Here is a 22,237-nt window from a genome sequence, read left to right as displayed (position 1 = left end):
AGATGGGAGGTGGAGGGATACTGAGTTGGGACCTGGGGGAGGGTTGCCTGGGAAGAGGATTAACTAATGTGTTTGAAGACTCCATCTTGAAGGAAATGCAAACTTCAGCAACCTTCTTGTAAAAAAAACAGCAAGGTTTGGGACACATATGGTCCCCCCACACAGCGAAGAAGATGATGAGGGAGGCAAAGAAGTGCCCAAGGATCACAATTTTAGTTTAGTTGCTTTTTGATATCAGAGAACGCTAAATGATGTATGGAATATTATTTACAGAAATATTATTCACAAATTGATGTTGGCTGAGGTGTAATTTGCAATAGAAATTTGCATCACTCCAGCATGCCCAGCTGAACTACGCTGGCCTGAAGAAAGCTGTGAAAGTTACACATTTAACTGTGACACTGAGAAGCTCTCAGAGCGGCTGCCATCCCCTCTGAAATCGCAGAGTATCCTAACCCAAACACAGCTGCAGGAAGCTTCAACGGTTACCAAGTGCGTCTGCGTTTTAGTGCCATGCTCCTCTCTCCTCTGTTTGAAATATAAACAGAGCTGCAGGTTAGAGCCGATCGTGTGGTTTCTGTACTCTGATCACGTGCTCACGACGGGAAGCTAATGAGCCGCAACGTCCGTTATTTTTATACTTTCATTTTTTTTTCAAGAGGAGGTAATCAGATAAGTAAGATATGCCCACGTATTTTATAACTGTTCTGCAGCTATCTTCCTGTGTGTGGCAGGAAAAAAACTGGGTGTGCATTTGCAAGTGTGTATGTGTGAAATAAACAGATGCAGCAGTTTCTTTCTCTGTGTTTGTGTTTATACTCTGATAAACAGCTTGATGTCAATTCCATTTCTAGGAGCTTTTAGAATGTAAATATCTTCATAAATTATACTTTTAGAGAACTACAGTACCAGTCAAAAGTTTGGACACACCTACTCACAGAAGGGTTTTTCTTTATTTTTACCAATTTCCACATTTTAGAATAATAGTCAAGTCTTCAAAACTATGGAATAACACAAAGTGAATTATGCAATGACCAAAAAAAGGTAAAACAAATCAAAACTATCTTATATTTTACATTCTTCAAAGTAGCCACCCACCCTTTGCCTGGATAACATCTTATTTTTACTAATTTCCATAATTTAGAATAATAGTCAAGTCTTCAAAACTATGAAATAACACAAATTGAATCATGCAATGACCAAAAAAAGGTAAAACAAATCAAAACTATCTTATATTTTACATTCTTCAAAGTAGCCACCCTTTGCCTGGATAACATCTTGGCACACTCTTGGCATTCTCTCAACCAACTTCATGAGGTAGCCACCTGGGATGCTTTTCCAGCAGTCTTGAAGGAGTTCCGATATATGCTGAGCACCTGTTGGCTGCTATTCCTTTCCTCTCCGGTCCAACTCATCCCAAACCATCTCTATTGGGTTTAGGTCAGGTGACTGTGGAGGGCAGGTCATCTGATGCAGCACTCCATCACTCTCCTTTTTGTCAAATAGCTCTTATACATACTGGAGGTGTATTTTGGGTCATTGTCCAGCTGAAAAATAAATGATGGCCCAACTAAGCGCAAACCAGATGGAATGGCATGTCGCTGCAGAATGCTGTAGCCATGTTGATTAAGTGTCCCTTCAATTCTAAATAAATCGCCAACAGTGTCACCAGCAAAGCACCCCCACACCATCACGCCTCCTCCCCCATGCTTCACGGTGGGAACCACACATCCAGACATCATCAGTTCACCTTCTCTGTGTCTCACACGACGACACGACGGTTGGAACAAAAAATCTCAAATTTGGACTCATCAGACCAAAGGACAGATTCCCACTGGTCTGATACCCACTGCCTGTGTTCCTTTGCCCAAGAAAGTCTCTTCTTCTTATTTATCACCCTCAGTAGTGGTTTCTTTGCAGCAATTCTACCATGAAGGCCTGATTCACGCAGTCTCCTCTGAACAGTTGATGTTGAGATGTGTCTGCTGCTTGAACTCAGTGAAGCATTCTGAAGCCTCTAATCTGATGTGCTGGTAATTATCCATTTCTGAGGCTGGTGACTCTAATAAACTTATCCTGTGCAACAGAGGGAACTCTTGGTCTGCCTTTCCTGTGGTGATCCTCATGAGAGCCTGTTTCATCATAGTGCTTCACAGTTTTTGCCACTGCACTTGAAGAAATGTTCAAAGTTCTTGAAATTTTCTGAATTGACTGACCTTCATTTCTCAAAGTAATGATGGACTGTCATTCCTCTTTGCTAAGTTGAGCTGTTCTTGCCATATTACGGACTACTACAACCAGAAATGATGGCCTTCTACCGACCCTACCTTGTCTTAACACAACTGGTAGGGCTTAGACATTAATGAAAGAAGACATTCCACAAATTCACTTTTGAAGGCGCACATTTACTATGTGTGCCTTTAAAATTATGATTTAATCATTGTGCTTCAACATTCTCCATCTCTAAATTTCACTGAAGTTCTAAATGAAAACTACTTGTTGGGGGTGCATTTCAAAAAACATTTTTTTTTTAATTAAAATTTTAGTTTTGTAAAGACATTCATACATAGGCATCAACTTCACTATTTATATTTGTCTAATAAACTAATTTCAAGCATTTCAGCATAATCCTTTAGATCAAAATGTCTTTAAGATCATGAGAAACATACATTCAGTCAGGTGTGTCCAAACTTTTGACTGGCACTGTATATGAACGTTTATTGTGTTGTACATTTTTATTGATTCCTAATGCAAAGGTTTTATAACATGTATTACTTACTGCAGCACAATTTCAATCCGAAGGTCTCCAGGGCGCGAGCATTATACTGTACATCAGCCCGGAAGCCAGGAGTGACCGCTGTCCATTCAGCACCACGTGCTGCCATAGCGCCCGGCAGCACCAGTGCAGTAACCGCTGTCTTACCTCAATACAGTTCATTGGTCTCACTCCATGAACATGCTGCGAATTCTGTACTGCTCATGTCAGCTGTGTTGCAGAAACTGTAGCCAAAACTGTTCCTAAACAAGACCGCATAAACTCAACAAGGGCGAAAACGCAGTCTTGGTAGTCTTTTGTGGGCACTCAGCACGAGGTCAATAGATAGTCATAGCACTTTAGAAACTGTACTGTCAATATGTACGCATTTGTATACATATTGCTTTAAAGCAACATCGGTTCAGAAACGACTGTAAGTGAGATGAACTTAAAAACAGGCAGTGCTATACAGCAAATAACTTGTACTTGGCTCGAAAACGTTAGTCTAGCCACCAGCCCATTTACCATTTTCCCTTAACTGGCCTGACCAATCGGTGCTCATCTTTTTATCTATGACGTCATTGCAGTTCGACGGTGGTAAAGTCGAACAAGACTTCCGGGTAAGCTTTCAGTGCAGTGCAGCTCCACGAAGCTAACGACAGAATATAGCTAATTGTTTCAGCATTTTTTTTGCGATGATTTACGTCGTTAATATCGACTGACCCGAAAATAGTTTAGCAAATATATATCTGTGATGAAAGTTCACGTTCACGTGGTTAAGATGACAATGAAGAAATCGAGGACGGCTATTTAGCTTGCTAAAGTTAGCTTGTTGAATTTAGCGTACTGCTCTACGACTTAATAGCTGTAATCTTAGCCACCTTTATCTTATTTTGTAAGCAAAATGTTGAGTATTCAAATACCTTGATAGGTGGCTATAATTATTTATTTTCGTGTGAAAATATGAAGTGTTTTGGTTGCAAGCTAGATTATATTTTATTAAGTGGGCTTATTGTGAAGCGTACAGATCACTATCTGCCATGTAATTGAGACTCGCTGGATGAATAATAGGGAATATTGTGACGTCTGAATTGTAATTTAACCAGTTTTGTGCTAATTTAATTGAAAGGTGGAACGATATGATCAATAATGCGACGGGTGGAATAATGCGTATTCTGTGCGTTATTGCGTTGCAGGGGAGCTGAACGGGGACAGTAGCTGCGTCCTCTGTCAGAGTGCCGCAGGACCAGCTTGGACTCCTGACGAGAAAGGGCTGCACGCGGAAGATGAGGGAATTTGAAGATGCGCAGGACAAGAGAGACCCAACGGCCCATTACCCCTCTCCACCATCAGGTAAACCCATAGGCATGCATATGACTAGACAGGAAAGCTCAGCCAACCTAAGCGGCGAAGCCCCGGAAATATGCTTGTACTGCGCATGTCTTCGTTGTTCAGGGGCAAAACATTGAGCTCCCCATTAAAGTGAATGGGGAATACCAGACTTTTGAAGGCAAAATAAAACTTCCCCGGTAGTATTATGACTCTCGATTGATGACCGTTACGTTTCATATGAAAAGCAGATTTAAATATATGCATTATGTAGTAAAAATGCTCATGTTAATAAAAATTTCCCCATGACTTCTGGACCAAAACAACTATTGTTTCAGAAACTGCTGCACATAATGAAATTTATGATCACAAAAAATGGACTGATGAGGTTTTCTTTGGTTCCTAAATCACCTTGGACTTCTACATTGAAATCAAAGGGCAGCAAGCTCTTTTGCCCTCAACAGTTTCCGAACGTGCACAGTAGAGGCCGTTTCCCGATACTTCCTAAGCTTCACCGACTGGCCACCTCTACCCTCTCCAGTTCCTATGTACGCTCTATGGGTAAACCACCCACCCTGCTGCCCCGAGGCCTGTCCCTAGTACCCTCACCCGACAAAGCACTCCTCCCCAGCCTGCCACTGCTGCTCCCCCTTGGACAGATCCTGAGGTAAGATTTCACTGTTAACACACAGCACTGACTTTGTGTGTTAAATATTTCACTGTGAACCCATAGGAGACACATCATTTGGTAAATTTAGCATTAACACATGTCTTGTTATAGAACCGTCTTTTTGTTTCTGCATGGAAAGAAACACTAAAATCCAGATTTTTCCTGTTGAAATGAGTGTAGAGGGATGTCCAGACTGCTGGGTTGTTAGCATTGTTACTTTTTGTTTGTAAACCTGTAATAAAATGTAATTATTATTTGTGAATCTTTAATTAAAATGCAGATGTTTTCATAAAAATTCTGCCTCTTGCCAGTTTTATTACATTGTCTTTTATATGCGTCATATGTTTGTGTTTACATTAGAAATGATCAGGGATATTATCATTTTTTAAAACAAAATGTCACTTCATCTCACCGCATGTACTCATTCATGCAAAATCTAATCTTTCACTTTGTTTGAATGATTCTCATCTCAACGGAACACAATGATACAGATGCTCTTCTAGTACACATATCCCTATAGGACATCTATTTTATTTTGTTGCTTCTATTACATTTGAGCTTGAATAGGTTGTTACAAAATCATTGAAAAATATATCTTCTAGGAAATAAACAATAAGTAAATTTTGTTGTGAATGAGTCTTTCAGTTTTATTTCACACTCTTCCGGTGAAGCAGGAAGCTAACATACACATACACTTTCACACACACACACACACACATTTTATTATTTTATCTTGTATTTGTTGTATCTTATTCCTATATTTAGCTAACAATATTTCTTATTTATTTATGCTCTATCTATTTTTGTATGTTTTTGTTGAGTTGTTTTATTTAGGGTGAGGCCATGTATAAGCCCCTTGGGTTTCTTGCCTCTCCCTGAACTATTTCACTGTTTTTGGGTCTCTTCTGTTTCTGTTTTGTATTTTAATTGTGCTAAGTAAAATCAAACCAAATCAAATTCAGTTTTATATTAAATGTAAAGGCTTTGCTGCCTAGGGTTTCATACGGCACAGCCAAACACTGCACTGAAAACTTTCTCCTTTTTTGAAATAAAAAATGTGTCTGTCAGTGCAATGTGTCATGGGGGTGAGGTCTTTTGCTGGTGGGAGGTGTCCTGACAGTTTGCAATGATGCAGAGTTGGAATATATGGAGAAAATGTAAATGGCTTTCGCTGATTTGTCATTGTAACTGTTTGAAGTGTTCATGCAGTGCTCTTATAAGGCGACAGCGAGTGTGATTGGTGGGGGGGAAGAGTGTGCTCTCTCAGAGGGGAGCCGGGTGCATGCATAGGGCTCAGTTTCTCTCAGAGCTCAGAGGTGAAGGTGTGAGCATCCACTCTGCTCTGAGGAAGGTTCTGTTTGCGCTGAAGAAGATGGAGAGATGTCTGTTCTGCCTCTCTCTCTCCTCCCTGCTCCTGCTCTCCACAGCCAGTGAGTACCAACTTCATCCTCCTCTCCAGCTCCCAGTCAGGGCTCAGAGACTGGGGGTCAGGGCCAAGGGGTCTGCTGGTGAAAGGGCAGCTCCCTAGCCAGGGCAGTGATACACTCTAAACACCAGAGATTAGTAATATTTCATTGCAGTAAGTTTTCGTGAAACTAATTTAGTATGAATTATTTAGGAAATGTTTATGTACTCACCGGTATATACAATTCACTGGTATATAAAACACTATTTGAATAATCCAGCCAGGATAAAGACTTGCGTTTGCACATAAATGTAAATGTAACTTAAAAAAAAAATTATTTTTATTTAAATTTGAATCTTTTTTAAGCATTGTTTTAAAAAAAAAAAATCATTTTAATTTGTACGGAAGTTGGCACCTGATATTCATTAAAAAGTCCAGGTAATAGTTGGGTCCAAAATACAAGCTGCTGTTTTATATAAAGTTAATTTCAGAAGTTAGCTTAATATATTATTACTCTCAGTTTCTGTAGTTTCAAACTGCTTTTTAGTTGTTTAGTCTTATGAAAAATGTCCAGTCGGATGAGTTTTAACCGAACGGAAATGTGACATACTTTAAGTGATGCATTTGATTTCATTATGGAAGAACATTTATTATATATTACACATACTCAAATGTACTCACCTGATAAAAAAATAAAAAAAAACGGTAGTGCAGCAGTGGTAAAACCTGTGCAAACCTCATCTCCAAACCCAGAGCTGAAGCAGCGTCGACCCAGAGTCAGACTTTCTGTGTAAAAAACATACTCTGAACAGATAATATCATCCACCACTGCTGGCAACAACAAATGGAAAAAAATAATTTTATTTCAAGCTCACACAAGTTTGAATATGCGGAATATTTCATGCGAAATTGTAAAAGCAGTTCCTCAGTTTGAAAAATAAAAATGTTCAAATAAACATAATCATGGAAATTTAACAAAAAATATGACAAGGATATATTCCATAGATGAAATTATATGTGATTGTGTAATAAAAATGCGAAATCATTTTATTTAAAAAATTTTGACTCAGATTCACATTTAATCATTCATCATGGTTAATATATTTTACGGAAAATGAAGTCATCCCTAATGTAGAACATAATGTTTTACATTAGTAATGGTTTTATTTTCAGTAAAATGTTTTCACCATAATATAATGTTTCACATAAAAACAAAACGGTATAATGCACAACTGCACACATCCAGGGCTGTACACAAATATCAATAGATGGTTGATGGAAAGGCATTACTGCCATTTACCATACACTTTTATCCAGAGTGAGTTACAGTGCACACACACACATACAAAGATCAGGGATGAAAGTGCAGTAATTCTCTAGAGAGGTGAAGTATCATCCCAAGAGAGGAAGCGCAACCGGTGTTTTGCAATGCACAGGAGTTTACCGAGGTTTATGTCTGAGTGACCATTAAGCCAGGAAATGCAACAGAAGGTGAAAACTCATACCAACCGGCAATAAAAATGCATGTTATCCCAGTCTCCTTTTAATCAATCAGTTTCTGTAGAAAGCAGACACTGGTAACACTTATTGCATTTTGAGAATATCTTTGTGTTTGCACTCCACAAGGAAATGTTTCTATATTTGATTCACTGGTATACGAAAAACTATATTTGAATATTGCAGCAAGGCTAAAGCCATTTCTTTGCTTATGTTTGTGTTTTAGTGAATTTAAAGATATTTTTAAAGTGTTTTTCTAATCATTGTCATTTATACAGATGTTAGCACCTGATATTCATGTAAAAGTCCAGGTAATAGCTGAATCCCACAGTACATCCTGCTGTTTTATATAAAGTTCATAAGTTAGCCTAATATATTATTACTTTCACCTTGTGTTGTTGCTAGCTGCTTTTTAGTATTTTAATTTTGTTAAAAGGCTTCAGTCTCTGATGAGTATTAACTGAACGGAAATGTTACATACTCTCTTCATAGTGAAACATTGATTTAATTTTTGCTGCGCATTAATTATATATTACCCCTATTAGAAAATACTCATCTGATAAAACATAACAAAAATAAAAACCTCAACTTCAAAAGCAGAGCTGAATCAGCATAGATCCAAATTCTTTAAAATAGACTGAACAGATATTATCCTCAACCTCTGCTAACAGCAGCCAATACAAAAATATTATTTCATTTTAGGCACTCATAAGTTTGAATGTGTAGCATATTTCACACAAAATTTTAAATTTCTTAGTTTCAGAAATACAAACATTTAAATAAAACATGAAATATGACAAGGATATATCCCATAGATTAGTTGAAATCTAAAAGTGATTGGTGAACAGGAATTTTATGAAGCATACGTATAAAAGTTGCTACAAATATAAAATAAAAGCTAAACATTCTGATTTGCATTTAATCATCCCTCATAGTGAAAACAACATTTGACTGAAAACTTTTCAGTCTTTATCCAGTTACATGCCATTGGATATCCTCTCCTTTACTGGTATTTACCAGACACTTATATAGAGAAATTACGGAAACTTACGGAAACTACAGGTACAAAGATCACGAACGGAAATGCTGTAATCCTCAAGAGAGGTAAAGTATCGTCCCCAGAGGGGTAGCGCATCTTTAAAACCAGTGTTTTGCACGTCACAGGAGTTTACTTTCATGTTTAAATGACCATTAAGCCCAAGAATACAACAGAAGGTGAAAAGTCTTAGTAACAAACTGCAATAAAAAAGGCATGATGTTCCAGTCTACTTTTAAAGCCTTCGGTTTCTGTAGAAAGTAGATGCTGTTAATGTTGATTGCATTTTTAGAACATCTTTATGTCTGCACTCCACTTGAGATATTTGAAAATGTCAAATCCCAGGTTTTTAAAACCATCTCATTATTCTCAATTCCTATTTCCGGGGCTGTAAATCCCCTCTAAAATTAGAGAAATTCAAAATACATATTTATTTAGTAAACTTTTATAAGCAAATCATTTTTCCCCACCTTGTGGCCAAAGTGTGCACCTGCAGTCTGTGGGGGCTTCTCCCTGAGAGATGAGTGCTGTCACTCGAGCATCATCTGCTTATTCATGTGACTAGCCTCACTGGCAGAGCTCATGTCACTGGTGTACAGTGTACAAAGCATGCGTGATAGAGCATACCCTTGTGGTGTGACTGTGTTCCTGCAGACAGTGATGGAGAGGGGTTTTCCAGTTCTTGCTGTCTGAGCCCTATCTTTTGAATCCACAGTGTCAATATGGTGTTAACACCCTTGGTAGAGCTAGAGGTACATCATGGGAGCTCCTGGTGGCGCAGTGTGTGATGCTGACTTTGACCAGCAGGATGCAGAGGTTGTGTGCAGGGAACTGCATTTGGGCAGGGGGAGGGCCAGGTGTGGGCAGAGGAAATTCAGTGTACGGGCAATTAATCTCAGATTTACTTCTGTCCCACAGCACCCTCACATAATCAGTCCTGCTCCCATCAGAACAATGTGGGGCTGGTGTGTTCTGGTAAGAGTCTTCTATGCACTATGAGTGTTTTAGTGATATTGGTGAGACGTCATTCCTATACATATTGTATGTGTCAGGGTTCTGTGTCTTCCCCCTATTTTTCCTGGTTGGGCCGCCAGATGGCAGCACCTCTGTTTTGTGTCCTGTTTGATTGTTTCATTGGTTTCAATTATCCCATTATTGGTTGCTTATTGTCTCGTGTTCCCTTCCCTCTCTGTGGCCTGATTGTTCATTGTGCCCTCCTGTGTCTCGTCTGCGTCGTGTCTATTTAAGTCTCCCTTCTCCCTGATTCAGGTGCTGGATCCTTGCCCTATGCCCGTTGCCTATTGCCTGCCTGTTGCCTGTTGCCCGTTGCCTTATGCCTGTTGCCTGTTGCCTGTTGCCTGCCTGTTGCTTGTTGCCTGCCTGCTTGCCTACTTGTTGAAATTAGTTTGTTTAATCGTGCCTCCGAGCGTTTTTCTGCCTTGTGTGTTCCTGCCTTTGTTCTGTTTCCTACGTGCCCTTGGATTTTTGTATTTTCTGGTTTCCTGCTTTTAGAAGTTTTTTGTGTTTGTGTTTGCTGCCCTGCGAGGCTTTCTGTTCCCTTTCGCCTGGATTTCTTCTGGATTAAAGTCTTTTGTTCTCCCACCATCTTGGAGTTTTGTGTTTTTCTCTACACTCTGCGCTTGGGTCCATTCCCTCGCCCGTCCTGACAGTATGAATTTATATGTAGATATATATCTTTATTCATGATACTATGAAGTGATAGGGGCTGTATTGTTTGAATATTGTGATGCATATATAATCTGTAAAATGCAGTGAAAACTATAGAGGGCTGTGATGTATGCTGTGCATATCAGAGCCACTTGGAAGATCCAATGTTTCAGACTTTAGCCACAGTGCTGAAACAGTTAAGCTGTTTATAACCAGAACCTTTGCCCTATAGGGTAGCTGGGGTAGCAACTATATCCATCTAGACCTGTCAGACCTTCTCCACTAAACCCTCCCAGTTTTTCTCTACAAAAACTGTATGTATGAGGTCCAAATGAAACTAAAAAAACTACAGAATGTAAGGCTAACATGTTTTGTTGTTTTTTTGTTAGTTAATTCTTTCCCCTCCTCTTTGTTAAAGCCCCACTTTACCTGTATATTTGATTTGCATAAACATGGATAAATTAAATGAAACATTGATAAGCTTCTATATATATATATAATATAGAAGCTTTTCAATGCCTCCAAGTGGCTCTGATATGCACAGCATTGGCTGAGGGCACCAGTTCTTTGTACATGTCCAATTAGAAATCTGAACTGGACAATGTAACGTTGGTCCAAGTAACTGATAGGAGATATGTATCAGTAGTTTCTAATGAAGTTTCATTTCTGTGACTCAGGTGGGTACTTGGGGATGAGTGGGTGGGATTGAAGACGGACGGATGGACGGATGGACGGGGCGGGGGGAGGGGGGGGAGACTTCTTTGCTTGTAAGCACAGGCTAAAAAATCCTGCATAGTAGGCCTTTAAACCCAAGTGCATTTGACTTAAACATAGTCAAAGTTAAACATTGTATAAACGCAGGGTACTCTTTCCATGGATTTTAAAATTATTTTTTGCATTTAAATTTTTTGGTTTTGCATAAGATCACCCACACCCATCTCACACAGTTTCTCATTCTCATACTTGACTCTTTCTCTCTGCTCTCTCTCTCAGGTATTGAGGATGTGAGGCTGGCGAATGGTAGCAACCGCTGTTCTGGGATAGTGGAGGTTTACCATCGAGGAGAGTGGGGGACAGTGTTTCGTGAGGGCAGAATTTGGACTATGAGAGAAGCTGGAGTGTTGTGTAGAGAGCTAGCCTGCGGAGATGCTGTAGATGCACCAGAACTTGAACACACTAGACCAGGGTCTGAAGAAATATGGATGGGTATTGTGTCCTGCCAGGGATCAGAATCCACACTGAAAGAGTGCATTTTAGTAGCATGGGGTAAACGTTACATTCGCTATTCATTGGTTGCCGGAGTGGTCTGCTCAGGTAGGACTGCTATTTAGCTCTTAGCAATGCTTTTATTGCAATGCAGCAAATTGGATTGAAATGAGGATATATTCATTTTCATAAACAAATGTATTATAACAAATATGAATAAAACTTAGTATTACATTTTTTACAATTTAAAAAAGGGAATGTGTGCATTGTTCCATTCACTAAACTAATCCACAATTTACAGCCACAACAGAATCTCATACTTATGTTTCTGATGTGCTTGCTCTGGTTCTGTAGCAATGTTATGTTCATGCTAATGTTTATTAATTTTATCCTAAGTCTGTCACTGCAGTTAGCTTGTGATTGGCTCATCTTGCACTACAGTTTACATGTGATTGGCTCCTCTCACAGACTCACACTGCAGTTTTCATGTGATTGGTTCCTCTCATACTGTTGTACTCCATTTTTAGTAGCTGTGCAATTCTGTATTCTTATGGCTGTACTGAATGTTGTCTCTGGAATAAGGTGCCAGTCATTGCTGATGATTCTCTCTTTATTCCCTGTTTACTTCTAGGCAATGTCAGGCTGGTGGGTGGGGCAGACCTGTGCTCTGGGAGAGTAGAGGTGCATCATGGGAGCTCCTGGGGCACAGTGTGTGATGCTGACTTTGACCAGCAGGACGCAGAGGTTGTGTGCAGAGAACTGGGCTGTGGAGCTCTTAAAGAGCTGCGGGGGGCAGCTGCATTTGGCCAGGGGGAGGGCCAGGTGTGGGCAGAGGAGATTCAGTGTACAGGCAATGAATCTCAGATTTACTTCTGTCCCACAGCACCCTCACAAAATCAGTCCTGCTCCCATCGAAACAATGTGGGGCTGGTGTGTTCTGGTAAGAGTCTTCTATGCACTATGAGTGTTTTTGTGATATTGGTTAGACGTCATTCCTATACAGATTGTATGCATTTATATGTAGATATATATCTTTATTCATGATACTATAAAGTGATAGGGGCTGTATTGTTTGAATATTGTGATGCATATATAATCTGTAAAATGCAGTGAAAACTATAGAGGGCTGGGGTGTAGTTGAGTTCATTGTGGAGTGTGCATGATCTCCCGGTGTCCGTATGAGTTTAATCTGTGTGGAGTTTGCATGATTTCCCGGTGTCCGTATGAGTTTAATCTGTGGAGTTTGCATAATCTCCCAGTGTCTGTATGAGTTTAATCTGTGGGAAATTGACATAATCTCTCATTGTCTGTTTGAGTTTAATCTGTGCTCATTCTGTATTTGTGTGCATGCATGTCTATGTGTGCGTGTTTGTGTGTGTGTGTTTTGTACCTGTGTGTTTGTGTTATCCTTTTCCACAAGTTTCCTGTATTATCTCAGTGTTGGTCAGATGCTAACCCACTCTGCTGTGTGTAGGGTACACTGAGTCCAGGCTGGCTGACGGCCCTGACAGCTGTTCTGGTCGAGTGGAGCTGCAGTACCAGAGTATCTGGGGGACAGTGTGTGATGCATGCTGGGATAGGAGAGCCTCCAATGTCCTCTGTCAGCAGCTGAAGTGTGGGATTGCAGTCGCAGTACCAGGGCAGGCCTGGTTTGGAGCGGGGAGTGGGCAAATCAGGGCTGATGTGTTTGATTGCCATGGGAACGAGACACGCCTCTCGCAGTGTGCCATTTCCTCTTGGAGCCGAGCTATGTTCTCACATGAACAGGATGCTGGAGTCATCTGCTCTGGTGAGGAGTCCTGCTCTCTATACTGTATACTTGGCAGAATTTAGCATATATTTGTGTGCTATATTTGTAGCATATATTTACGACATACAACGTCGCTCTGATAAGAGCGTCTGCCAAATGTCTGTAATGTAATGTAATATTTATCGCACTGAGAGAGACAGAGAGGGACAGAGAGAGAGAGAGAAATTGAAAAAGAAAGTGAGAGAGACAGAGAAACAGAAAGAGAGTAAGAGAGAGCCAAATGAGAGAGTGAGAAACTTTTAGATGGGTGTGGGTTGTCTTTTGCAAAATCAAAAATACGATGAACCAAAATATAAATGCAACACTTATCAATTTAGAAGATTTTACTGAGTTCAAAGGTAATAAATGGAGAAATTATCACCCATTACTTTGGCAACAGCTCTACAGGACATTCCTGCAGTCACCATGCCAATTGCATGATCTCTTAACTCTTGTGGCATCTGTGACATGGTGTTGAACAACAAAAAACTCATTTAAGGATGGCCTTTTATTGACCCCGTCATAAGGAACATCTGTGTAGTGATCATGGCTTTTAATCAACATCTTGATATGCCACACCTGTGCAGGAAATGGATTATCTTGACAAGGGAGAAATGCTAGCTAACAGTGATATAAACAAATTTGTGGGAAAAAATTGAGAAAAATTAAATCTTTGTGAACATAGAACAAATCTTTGAGGTATTATTTAAACACATTAAAAATGGTTGAAAAAATAGAAGTGTTGCGTTTATATTTTTGTTCAGTATGAAAATGCACAGGGTAGAGTATCTTGTGTTTATATGATGTTAGGTGTTAAGTTGGATATAAACAAAGGAGTGATCTGTAATTCTGTGCAAATTTCTGTAACACACTTGGATTTTTAAAGGAGTGTACTCTGCTATCCTGTGGAATATGCATGCAAGTAATACACTTGAATTTAACAGAGGAGTCTAACCCTAACCCTAATACACTTGGATCTAACAGAGGAGTCTAACCCTAACCCTAATACACTTGAATTTAACAGAGGAGTCTAACCCTAACCCTCATACATTTGGGATCCTCAGGCTCTGCCCTCTCAGCTCTGGACGGGACGGTGCGGCTGGCTGGAGAGAGTGCGTGTGAGGGCCAGGTGGAGGTGTACTACCAGCAGACCTGGATCAGAGTGGGGGGGTCCTGGAGCTTCAGCGAGGCCTCGGTGGCCTGCAGGCAGCTGGGCTGTGGCTCTGCAGTGCAGGTCTACAGTTCCTCTCCGTCTGGGACGGGGGACAGTGGGGAGTGCCTGATGGGGTTTCAGTGCTCTGGGAGAGAGGCTCACCTGGGGAACTGCAGCGCTCCACACAAACTCTCCTGCAGCTCCAAGGAACAGGTGTCCATCGTCTGTTCCAGTGAGTACAGGTTACTAATGAAGCTTCTCTGCAGTGTCTAGTAGGGCTGAATACAAATACTATATTTGACAACACCCAAATAATGCGTTCACCCTGAATGTTTTCTTGCCCTTGAATTCGGATTCTGATCTTTTTCCCACCTCTTTGATGCGATTCGCTCAGAAGTCAGCTCCACATTTCTCAATTAGACACACACACACGTTGCAGAGAGACAGTGAGTGAGAGTTTCCTTTAACACTAGATAGGCCAGAGCAACATCATTGATCTTTGGGAACTTTAAAATGAAAATTACTCCTACACCGTAAATACTTTATCCTCCTCCTTCCGTGACTTTTCTAAATATCTGGGCTTAAACTTTTTTTTTTTTTTGCCATTTTCCCCCCATTATCTCCCCAATTTAGTCGTTATACCAATTCCCCATGTGGATGACTGTCCTGGTTGATGCGCGATCTTCTGTTGGTCTGGGGATGGTGTAGACTACCACATGCCTCCTCCGATACATGTGGAGTCGCCAGCCGCTTCTTTTCACCTGACAGCGAGGAATTTCACTGGGAGAGCGTAACGTGTGTGGAGGTTCACGCTATCTCCCCCAGATCCCCTCCCTGCTGAACAGGCGCCCCAACCAACCAGTAGGAGTCACTAATGCAACAATGAGGACTAGGGTTGCAAAATTCCAGGAATATTCAAGGATGGAAAGTTTCCATGGGAATTAACGGGAATTTATGGGAATTAACAGGAAATAACGGGAATAAAATGGAAATACAGCCCTATTTGCTCAGGCTGCATTTACCATGTCATATGCAGATAGAAACAAACCTTTTACCATATCATAAGCAGACATAATTTCAAACATTCCCAAACACCCCTCTCCAAAAAAGACTTTTCTCTTAACGCCTAAAAAACCCCCCAAAAACAGTTTTCCGAGTGTTGTTTTAGAATTCTATTTACATAGCTAGTTGAAGCGCAAGTTTTTAGAAAAAATCAAGGAATGACAGACATGTGGAATAAACATTAACAAAATACATCCCATTTTACTGCGCAAGGGGTCAGTTAGCACGGCGGTTCCAGTGATGAGCAGTATACTGTGAGTAGTGCCAAGTGACGTCGGAAGCACACTACGTGACCAAAGACAGGACGTTTTGAAGAGAGGCTAACTTCTTGTCCAAAATTACCAATATTTATACGACGTCTCCATGCCGCTTCACAGCGATAAAAATATCCTACTTATCAGACGACGTTAATTTCATCAACGAAAAATATTCGTTACGACCCCTTTTTCCATGACAAATACAAAACATAATGAAATAACAATTCAGAGTAGGCCTTAGGGTTTAAAGTGAACAACTCATTTATAAAATAAATGTTTTACAATAAAGAATTAATTAAAACTCCTCAATTAGCATGCTCAATCAAGATACATCACATGGTAACAGCTATCTATCAGAAGGTGTTAACAAGGTATAAACTGTGTACTTTGCATTAGGCTACTGTCTGCCGGTTAACTGAAATACCATAAAAAATATAAAACATATTCACTCCAGTAATATAATCAAAACTTACCTGAAAGCATGTAGCTCAGACAGTGCGGTAGTGTTGGCAGTAATGTGGGCTGCACACGTGATGGGAGAATGCACTGTGCATGCAGAGGGTTGTAATTTTACTGAATTCCTATTTAAATGTGCAGTGTGTAGAATTTAGTGGCATCTAGCAGTGAGGTTGCTGATTGCAACAAACTGAATACCCCCCCTCCCCTCCCCTCACCCCTCCCTTTCTAACGACGTAGGAGAAGCTACGGTGGCATGTAAGTTCCAAAAATTATGTCATCGTCTACGGCAGCATCGAGTAGCCAAGTGTCAAGTGATGAGGTTCCTTGATAGATTTATAAATTGTAATTAGTTATTTAGTCTGCAAAACTATAGGTCATAGCTTACAAGTAAGATTGCTATTATGATTGTTAATTGTTCTGCATTGTGGTAGCGTTTTATTGCTAATGTTAGCTGCTTTGCATGGCAAATCATAGAAAGACATGATGCATCACAAAAACTATTACACTACTAACTAACGCTTACATTACAGTGTGAAACATCCTCATTATAAAATACCACTAATCTATGTAGACTCAATTTCAAAAATAATGTATATAACCGAAATAATTTTGAGGAGTAATACTTACTTAGCAATGATGAAATGTTATCTGTTTTCAATAGATAGAGACAGAGAGAGAGTAAATCAATGATATATTTCTATCCGATTCTGTCTTACACCAGAAAACGATGTCAGCTAGGTCTATCAGCATACATATGGCTTAGCTATGCCCAGAAGTCCTCAATAATAATAGTATTTTTCCAAGAAATTACGAAAAATCGTTAACAACGTTTCATTAGGTGCAGCGTATTTTACTGCTACCACAGAGTGAATGTGAATGCGATGATAACAAATCTTTCGATTAAGCTGACCAATGAAACGCTATTCCAAAAGCAAAATTAGTCATGTTATACATCGCTATAAAGCTTATACTCTCACCTACTGAATAAATGGATTGTCAATCAAGCCAGACTGTACTAAAAAGGACGACAATGCCGTAAACGACACGTGTGGTTTTACACACAGCTATTTTGGAAGGTACCCAAGCATTACAAATGAGCCCTCTCTAGAGCCTTTTGTCTGTTCTGGGCTACTGTAGAAACATGACGGTGCAACATGGCGGCCTCCGTCGAAGAGGTCCCCCTCCCTATGTAGATATCTCATAAAAAACACGTTTTCAACGTACAAAAATGCCAAGTTACTAAAAAGTATTGATATCAAAATGACGCCAAGTTACGATACTACAAACAATATAGGCTATCTTGCCTCACCGAAATGACATAAGATGTATCTCAAAGCAATGCTACCCAATATTTCCTCAGTTCTTTCAAGTCACTTGGCCCTGTGTATAAGCATGCACTACATGGACAGGCCAAACATATGTGTGGATGGCTCTCTCACAGTCAAGATTGATTGAATAGGTGTGTGTATGTCCAATTTGTATTGGTATGTAGGCCTATGTATTTCGCTGCCCAGGCTTTCTGTTGCGTGAATGATAGTATGTTTCTTGGTACAAGTGTGTTCGTGAATGTGAATGTAAGATGCTGCCAGGGAAATGTCCCCATGCGGATAAAGAAGTTCTCTATGTATGTATGTACAATATGTGTTTTACATGCAGTATTTATTGTACGTAGCAAATATACAATAACTTGCACATGTACTCAAATTCAGTTCAGAAGCAAGTATAAACATGTTTTCTGGAGAAATGTGCTTCCTGTCGTTGCTCAGCAGCAGTTCTGTACATTAATGAATTTATACATTAATTTCAATGTACAATGTTCAATGTGTTCCATGAGGCAATTCGAAATATTTGTCTCTTTGATCTGACAGAAAGTTTGCATGACATTGTGAAATGGTAAGATTAGAAAACACAGGGCCAAGTGACTTGAAAGAACTGAGGAAATATTGGGTAGCATTGCTTTGAGATACATCTTATGTCATTTCGGTGAGGCAAGATAGCCTATATTGTTTGTAGTATCGTAACTTGGCGTCATTTTGATATCAATACTTTTAGTAACTTGGCATTTTTGTACGTTGAAAACGTGTTTTTTATGAGATATCAGTTCTTTTTGCAAAGCGTTTTATTATGAGAGTGAGAAATGCGACCCTGCAAGAAACGGTTGTGGATTATGGCTATCGTTGTGTGAATCTGTACAGTCTGATGAGCGTGTACCGTTCAGCAGTTTCGGTTTGCTATATATGTGAAACAGTGGCTGTGAGAAAGGATGCAGTGGCGTAAGCGTAAACGCATCAGGAACGCAGATGGAATATGGTATGTACTCACGGATTTGACGTCCATCCAACGAGCCTTGACTGACAAAATAATCAACACGCCCGTAGAATTATAACTCCCTAGGTCGCAACTTGTGTAGCCTTCTGTCCTGCTCCGTTTTCTGTTATTTCGTGGAGATGCACTTTTAGTGTTTGTAAGGTTTATCCTTCTGTCCTGCTCCATTGTCTGTTATTTCATGGAGATGCACTTTTAGTGTTTGTAAGGTTTATAAGGCATTTTGATAGGCTTATCTGCAGGTAGGAATCCTCTTCGCTGTTTTGCTAAACGACAACCGGAAAACATGATAGTGGAGAATAGGAGCAGACGCATATGTCCCAGCAGGCTTTGCATATGAGAGAAAACAACAGTGTGAGAGAAATTAAAATGAAATTACGAAATTCCGTAGTTGAAACAATATGTTTTTAGCAGAATGGGCATGTAGGTGAAGGTTGACATGATCACGGAGTATAGTGCGAAGTAAATGGAGTGACCATGAGCGAGCTTATATTCCTTATCAAATGGTATATATAACAGTCGGTATTGATCGTTAGTTGTTGAAGTGGAGGGTTAAATAACATTGCACTCATTATTTGCCTGTACTGTAATGTAATCTATTGCACGAATGTGTTTTTCTCATGTTCAGTGCTAGTAGTTATACTTATGAGTGAATCATGATTTTAAATGTAATGTTTTAATGCGGAGCTGCAGAACGTACATACGTAGTAATTGTGTGTAGCCTATGTGGCTAGATAGAGAACAGGGCGAGGTAACATGAATGTAGAAACGTGGCGTTTGCTGATATTAAGGTTTTGTACGGTAGCCAAGTGAAGAAATATAGTTAGTAGAAATGGCACAGTGGTGAACTGGTGTAACTTTTAAATAAAATGAATACATTTGCGTCATGAAATGCATATGGGTGGCCGTGAGTGAGTGAGGTTTACCAGTCTGTGACTTCGTTAGCTAATGCCATAGCTATGCAATGCGTGAAATATCATTAGCGAACCTGTCGGTGGTTTTAAAGAAGAACACAAGCCAGTAAGCACAGAAGAGCTTCCGTTGAGTCCATATGGCTTAGCAATATTGTAGCCGGTTAATAACTGAACGTACAGACGGTAAGTCATAATGCATATATCTTAGCAATATTGTAGCCGGTTAATAACTAAACGGTGAACGGCGGGTAGACATGGTGCAAAAGCAATAATTAAGAAGTAGTAGACAATTATTAGTGAGGGTCGAAGCAAGTAAAAGAAACGTGTTTCAAACTGGGCTTGAACACACGACCCAGTGTTCCCAAGCCTGTAACCTTACCCACTAGGCCACGGTCGGATTAGCTGTTCAAACTGCGGAGTTGCAGAATGTACAGAAGTAGTAATTGTTTGTAGCGTATTTGGCTAAATAGAGAACAGAGCGAGGTAACATGAATGTAGAAATAGAAACGTGGCGTTTGCTGATATGAAAGTTTTGTACGGTAGCCAAGTGAAGAAATATAGTTAGTAGAAATGGCACAGTGGTGAACTGGTGTAACTTTTTAATAAAAGGAATACATTTGCCGTGATGAAATGCATATGGGTGGTCGTGAGTGAGTTTTGGTAAAGCAAATATAGGCGTAAGAAAACGTTAGTGTAAAAGAGGAAATTTTCTGCCTGAGGGCGAGTCGGGGTTGAAGCCTCGTACCGGAGGTTTACCAGTCTGTGACTTCGTTAGTGCAGCACCATGCCATAGCTATGCGATGCGTGAAATATCATTAGCAAACCTGCCGGTGGTTTTAAAGAACACAGGCCAGTAAGCACAGAAGAGCTCCCGTTGAATCCATGTGGCTTAGCAATATTGTAGGCGGTTAATAACTGAACGGTGAACGGCGGGTAAATATGGTGCAAAAGCAATAATTGATAAGTAGGCTAGTAGACAATTATTAGTGAGGGTTGAAGCCGGTAAAAGAAACGTGTTCCAAGCTGGGTTTGAACCTACGACCCCATGTTCCCAAGACTGTAACCTTACCCACTAGGCCACAGGCGGACTAGCTGTTTGAACGGGAAATGTTTCAGAGTAAAAATGTATGGGTATTTTGCGTGTGTATGCGCGTTTTTGATTGGGTCGTGTAGGTGCAGATTTGGCTGGTGTCAGTGAAATGCCCAATGGGGAGACATGTTGTTAGTGGGATAGGCGGCAGGAAAAATAAGAATGAGAAGAAGAAAGAGAAGAAGAAGAAGAAGAAGGAGAAAACGCAAAATCCCCTTAGTTTGGGGCTTATTTGTGGACATGTGAAGTTGTTTAGAATTCTGTCTGTTGAAATGGGGTCAGAATGAACAGAATTTAATGTTTTTAAGGGCTGAGTGTCTGTGGCTGTTGTGGTTATTTCTGTGGGGAACCCTGAAAAGTGCCAAAGTCTCGGTGCTGTATAGGTATGGGGCATGCCCCCGCCAAGGCGTAACTTGGCGGGATGGCATACCTGCCATCCCAATAAAGGGCTCATTCTAAGGTAACGAAAACACAACACTAATTACAACACTATACACTAATTAAAACATACTTATAAATATTACATTCCATTTCTGCCAAGTCCGTTCCGCTAGACGCCACTAAATTCTACACATTGCTCCTTTAAATGGATGCTGGCAAATTATCAGGACATGTGATGGAAGAGTGCGCTGCTGAATGCAGTGCATGGTTACAATTCAATTAAATGGGAATCCATTATAAATAAATAAATTCACTATTAAAAGTTAAGATTTTTATATTGAAATTGTGAAAAATTCCCAAAATTCCCCAGCTTAACTTCCCTTCCAAAATTTCCGGAAATTTACTGGAAATATTCCGACCCTTTGCAACCCTAATCAGGACTCATACCCTCACCGGTTTCCCACCCACGAACACTGCCAATTGTGTTCGTAGGAAAGTCTGACCGAGCCGGATGTACCGCTGCCGGGGATTGAACCCTGGTCTCTGAGGTGGTAGGTGAGTGCCTTAAACTGTTTTTAAAATAAATGTTAAAAATTGGCTCAGTATAGAAATACAGGCAGGTCATGCCATTTTCTTCCCAACCCTCCAATAATACACAGCAGGTGCTTTTACCCAGGTGGGAACGTGTCGCTGTCTACTCCTGCACGCTGTTCAGCTACTGAATGACCAGATATGAGTTTCCCAATCAAGAGCTATCGAAACTAACATATAATCACACAAAATTCAATCACTGCAATCATCTGATGAAGTTTATAAACCCTTTGGGGTGAGGATGAATAATTCTGGACGTTGTAGTTATAGAAATGATAACCTTAGAACTCCACCAGCATATTTTCAGGTTTTCACTGAAAATGAGACTTTGAATAAACTGAATAGAACAGCTGCATGACAACTGAAATGTCACTGATGTGTGTGCGTACGGTCTCAACAAACCACCAAGGCTGTGCATTGTCTGTGGAATTGATAAGAGGAGAACAATGGTGTGTAGGGTATGTAAAAGCGCACTCCAAGGGGAAGGGAGGGAGAAATGTACTGAATTCGTTATGACCGAGGAGATCTTTTTTTTTTTTTAAATATTGCACTTTGTATTTCTTTAACTACTTTCTATACCATTTCCATTTTGTTTTGTTTTTGTCATGCACATCTTTGTGCTTTTCTCTGTGTTCATGTAATATGCCTTG

At 40.1% G+C, this 22,237-nt stretch overlaps 1 protein-coding gene across 9 annotated transcripts in view; it reads left to right on the top strand.

The window, feature by feature from the left end:
• Nucleotides 1–3,017: 3,017 nt before the first annotated feature.
• Nucleotides 3,018–22,237, top strand: part of LOC135249260 (antigen WC1.1-like) — a 30,479-nt gene continuing 11,259 nt past the window's right edge. For 3 of the 9 annotated variants that reach the window (XM_064324703.1, XM_064324702.1, XM_064324701.1), the window contains exons 1-5: nt 3,022–6,184; nt 11,354–11,674; nt 12,198–12,506; nt 13,041–13,355; nt 14,420–14,740. In XM_064324703.1, the coding sequence (XP_064180773.1) occupies nt 6,037–6,184; nt 11,354–11,674; nt 12,198–12,506; nt 13,041–13,355; nt 14,420–14,740 (1,414 nt within the window). In that variant the 5' untranslated portion in view covers nt 3,022–6,036. Of the gene's footprint in view, nt 6,185–11,353; nt 11,675–12,197; nt 12,507–13,040; nt 13,356–14,419; nt 14,741–22,237 lie in introns of all 9 variants that reach the window. The other 6 variants (XM_064324698.1, XM_064324700.1, XM_064324699.1 and 3 more) reach the window with 6 other exon arrangements.

Source organism: Anguilla rostrata, chromosome 2, assembly GCF_018555375.3.
Source record: "Anguilla rostrata isolate EN2019 chromosome 2, ASM1855537v3, whole genome shotgun sequence".
NCBI lineage: Eukaryota > Metazoa > Chordata > Actinopteri > Anguilliformes > Anguillidae > Anguilla > Anguilla rostrata.
The sequence above is the reverse complement of the archived record's forward strand: the minus strand, read 5'-3'. Positions and strand labels throughout refer to the sequence as shown.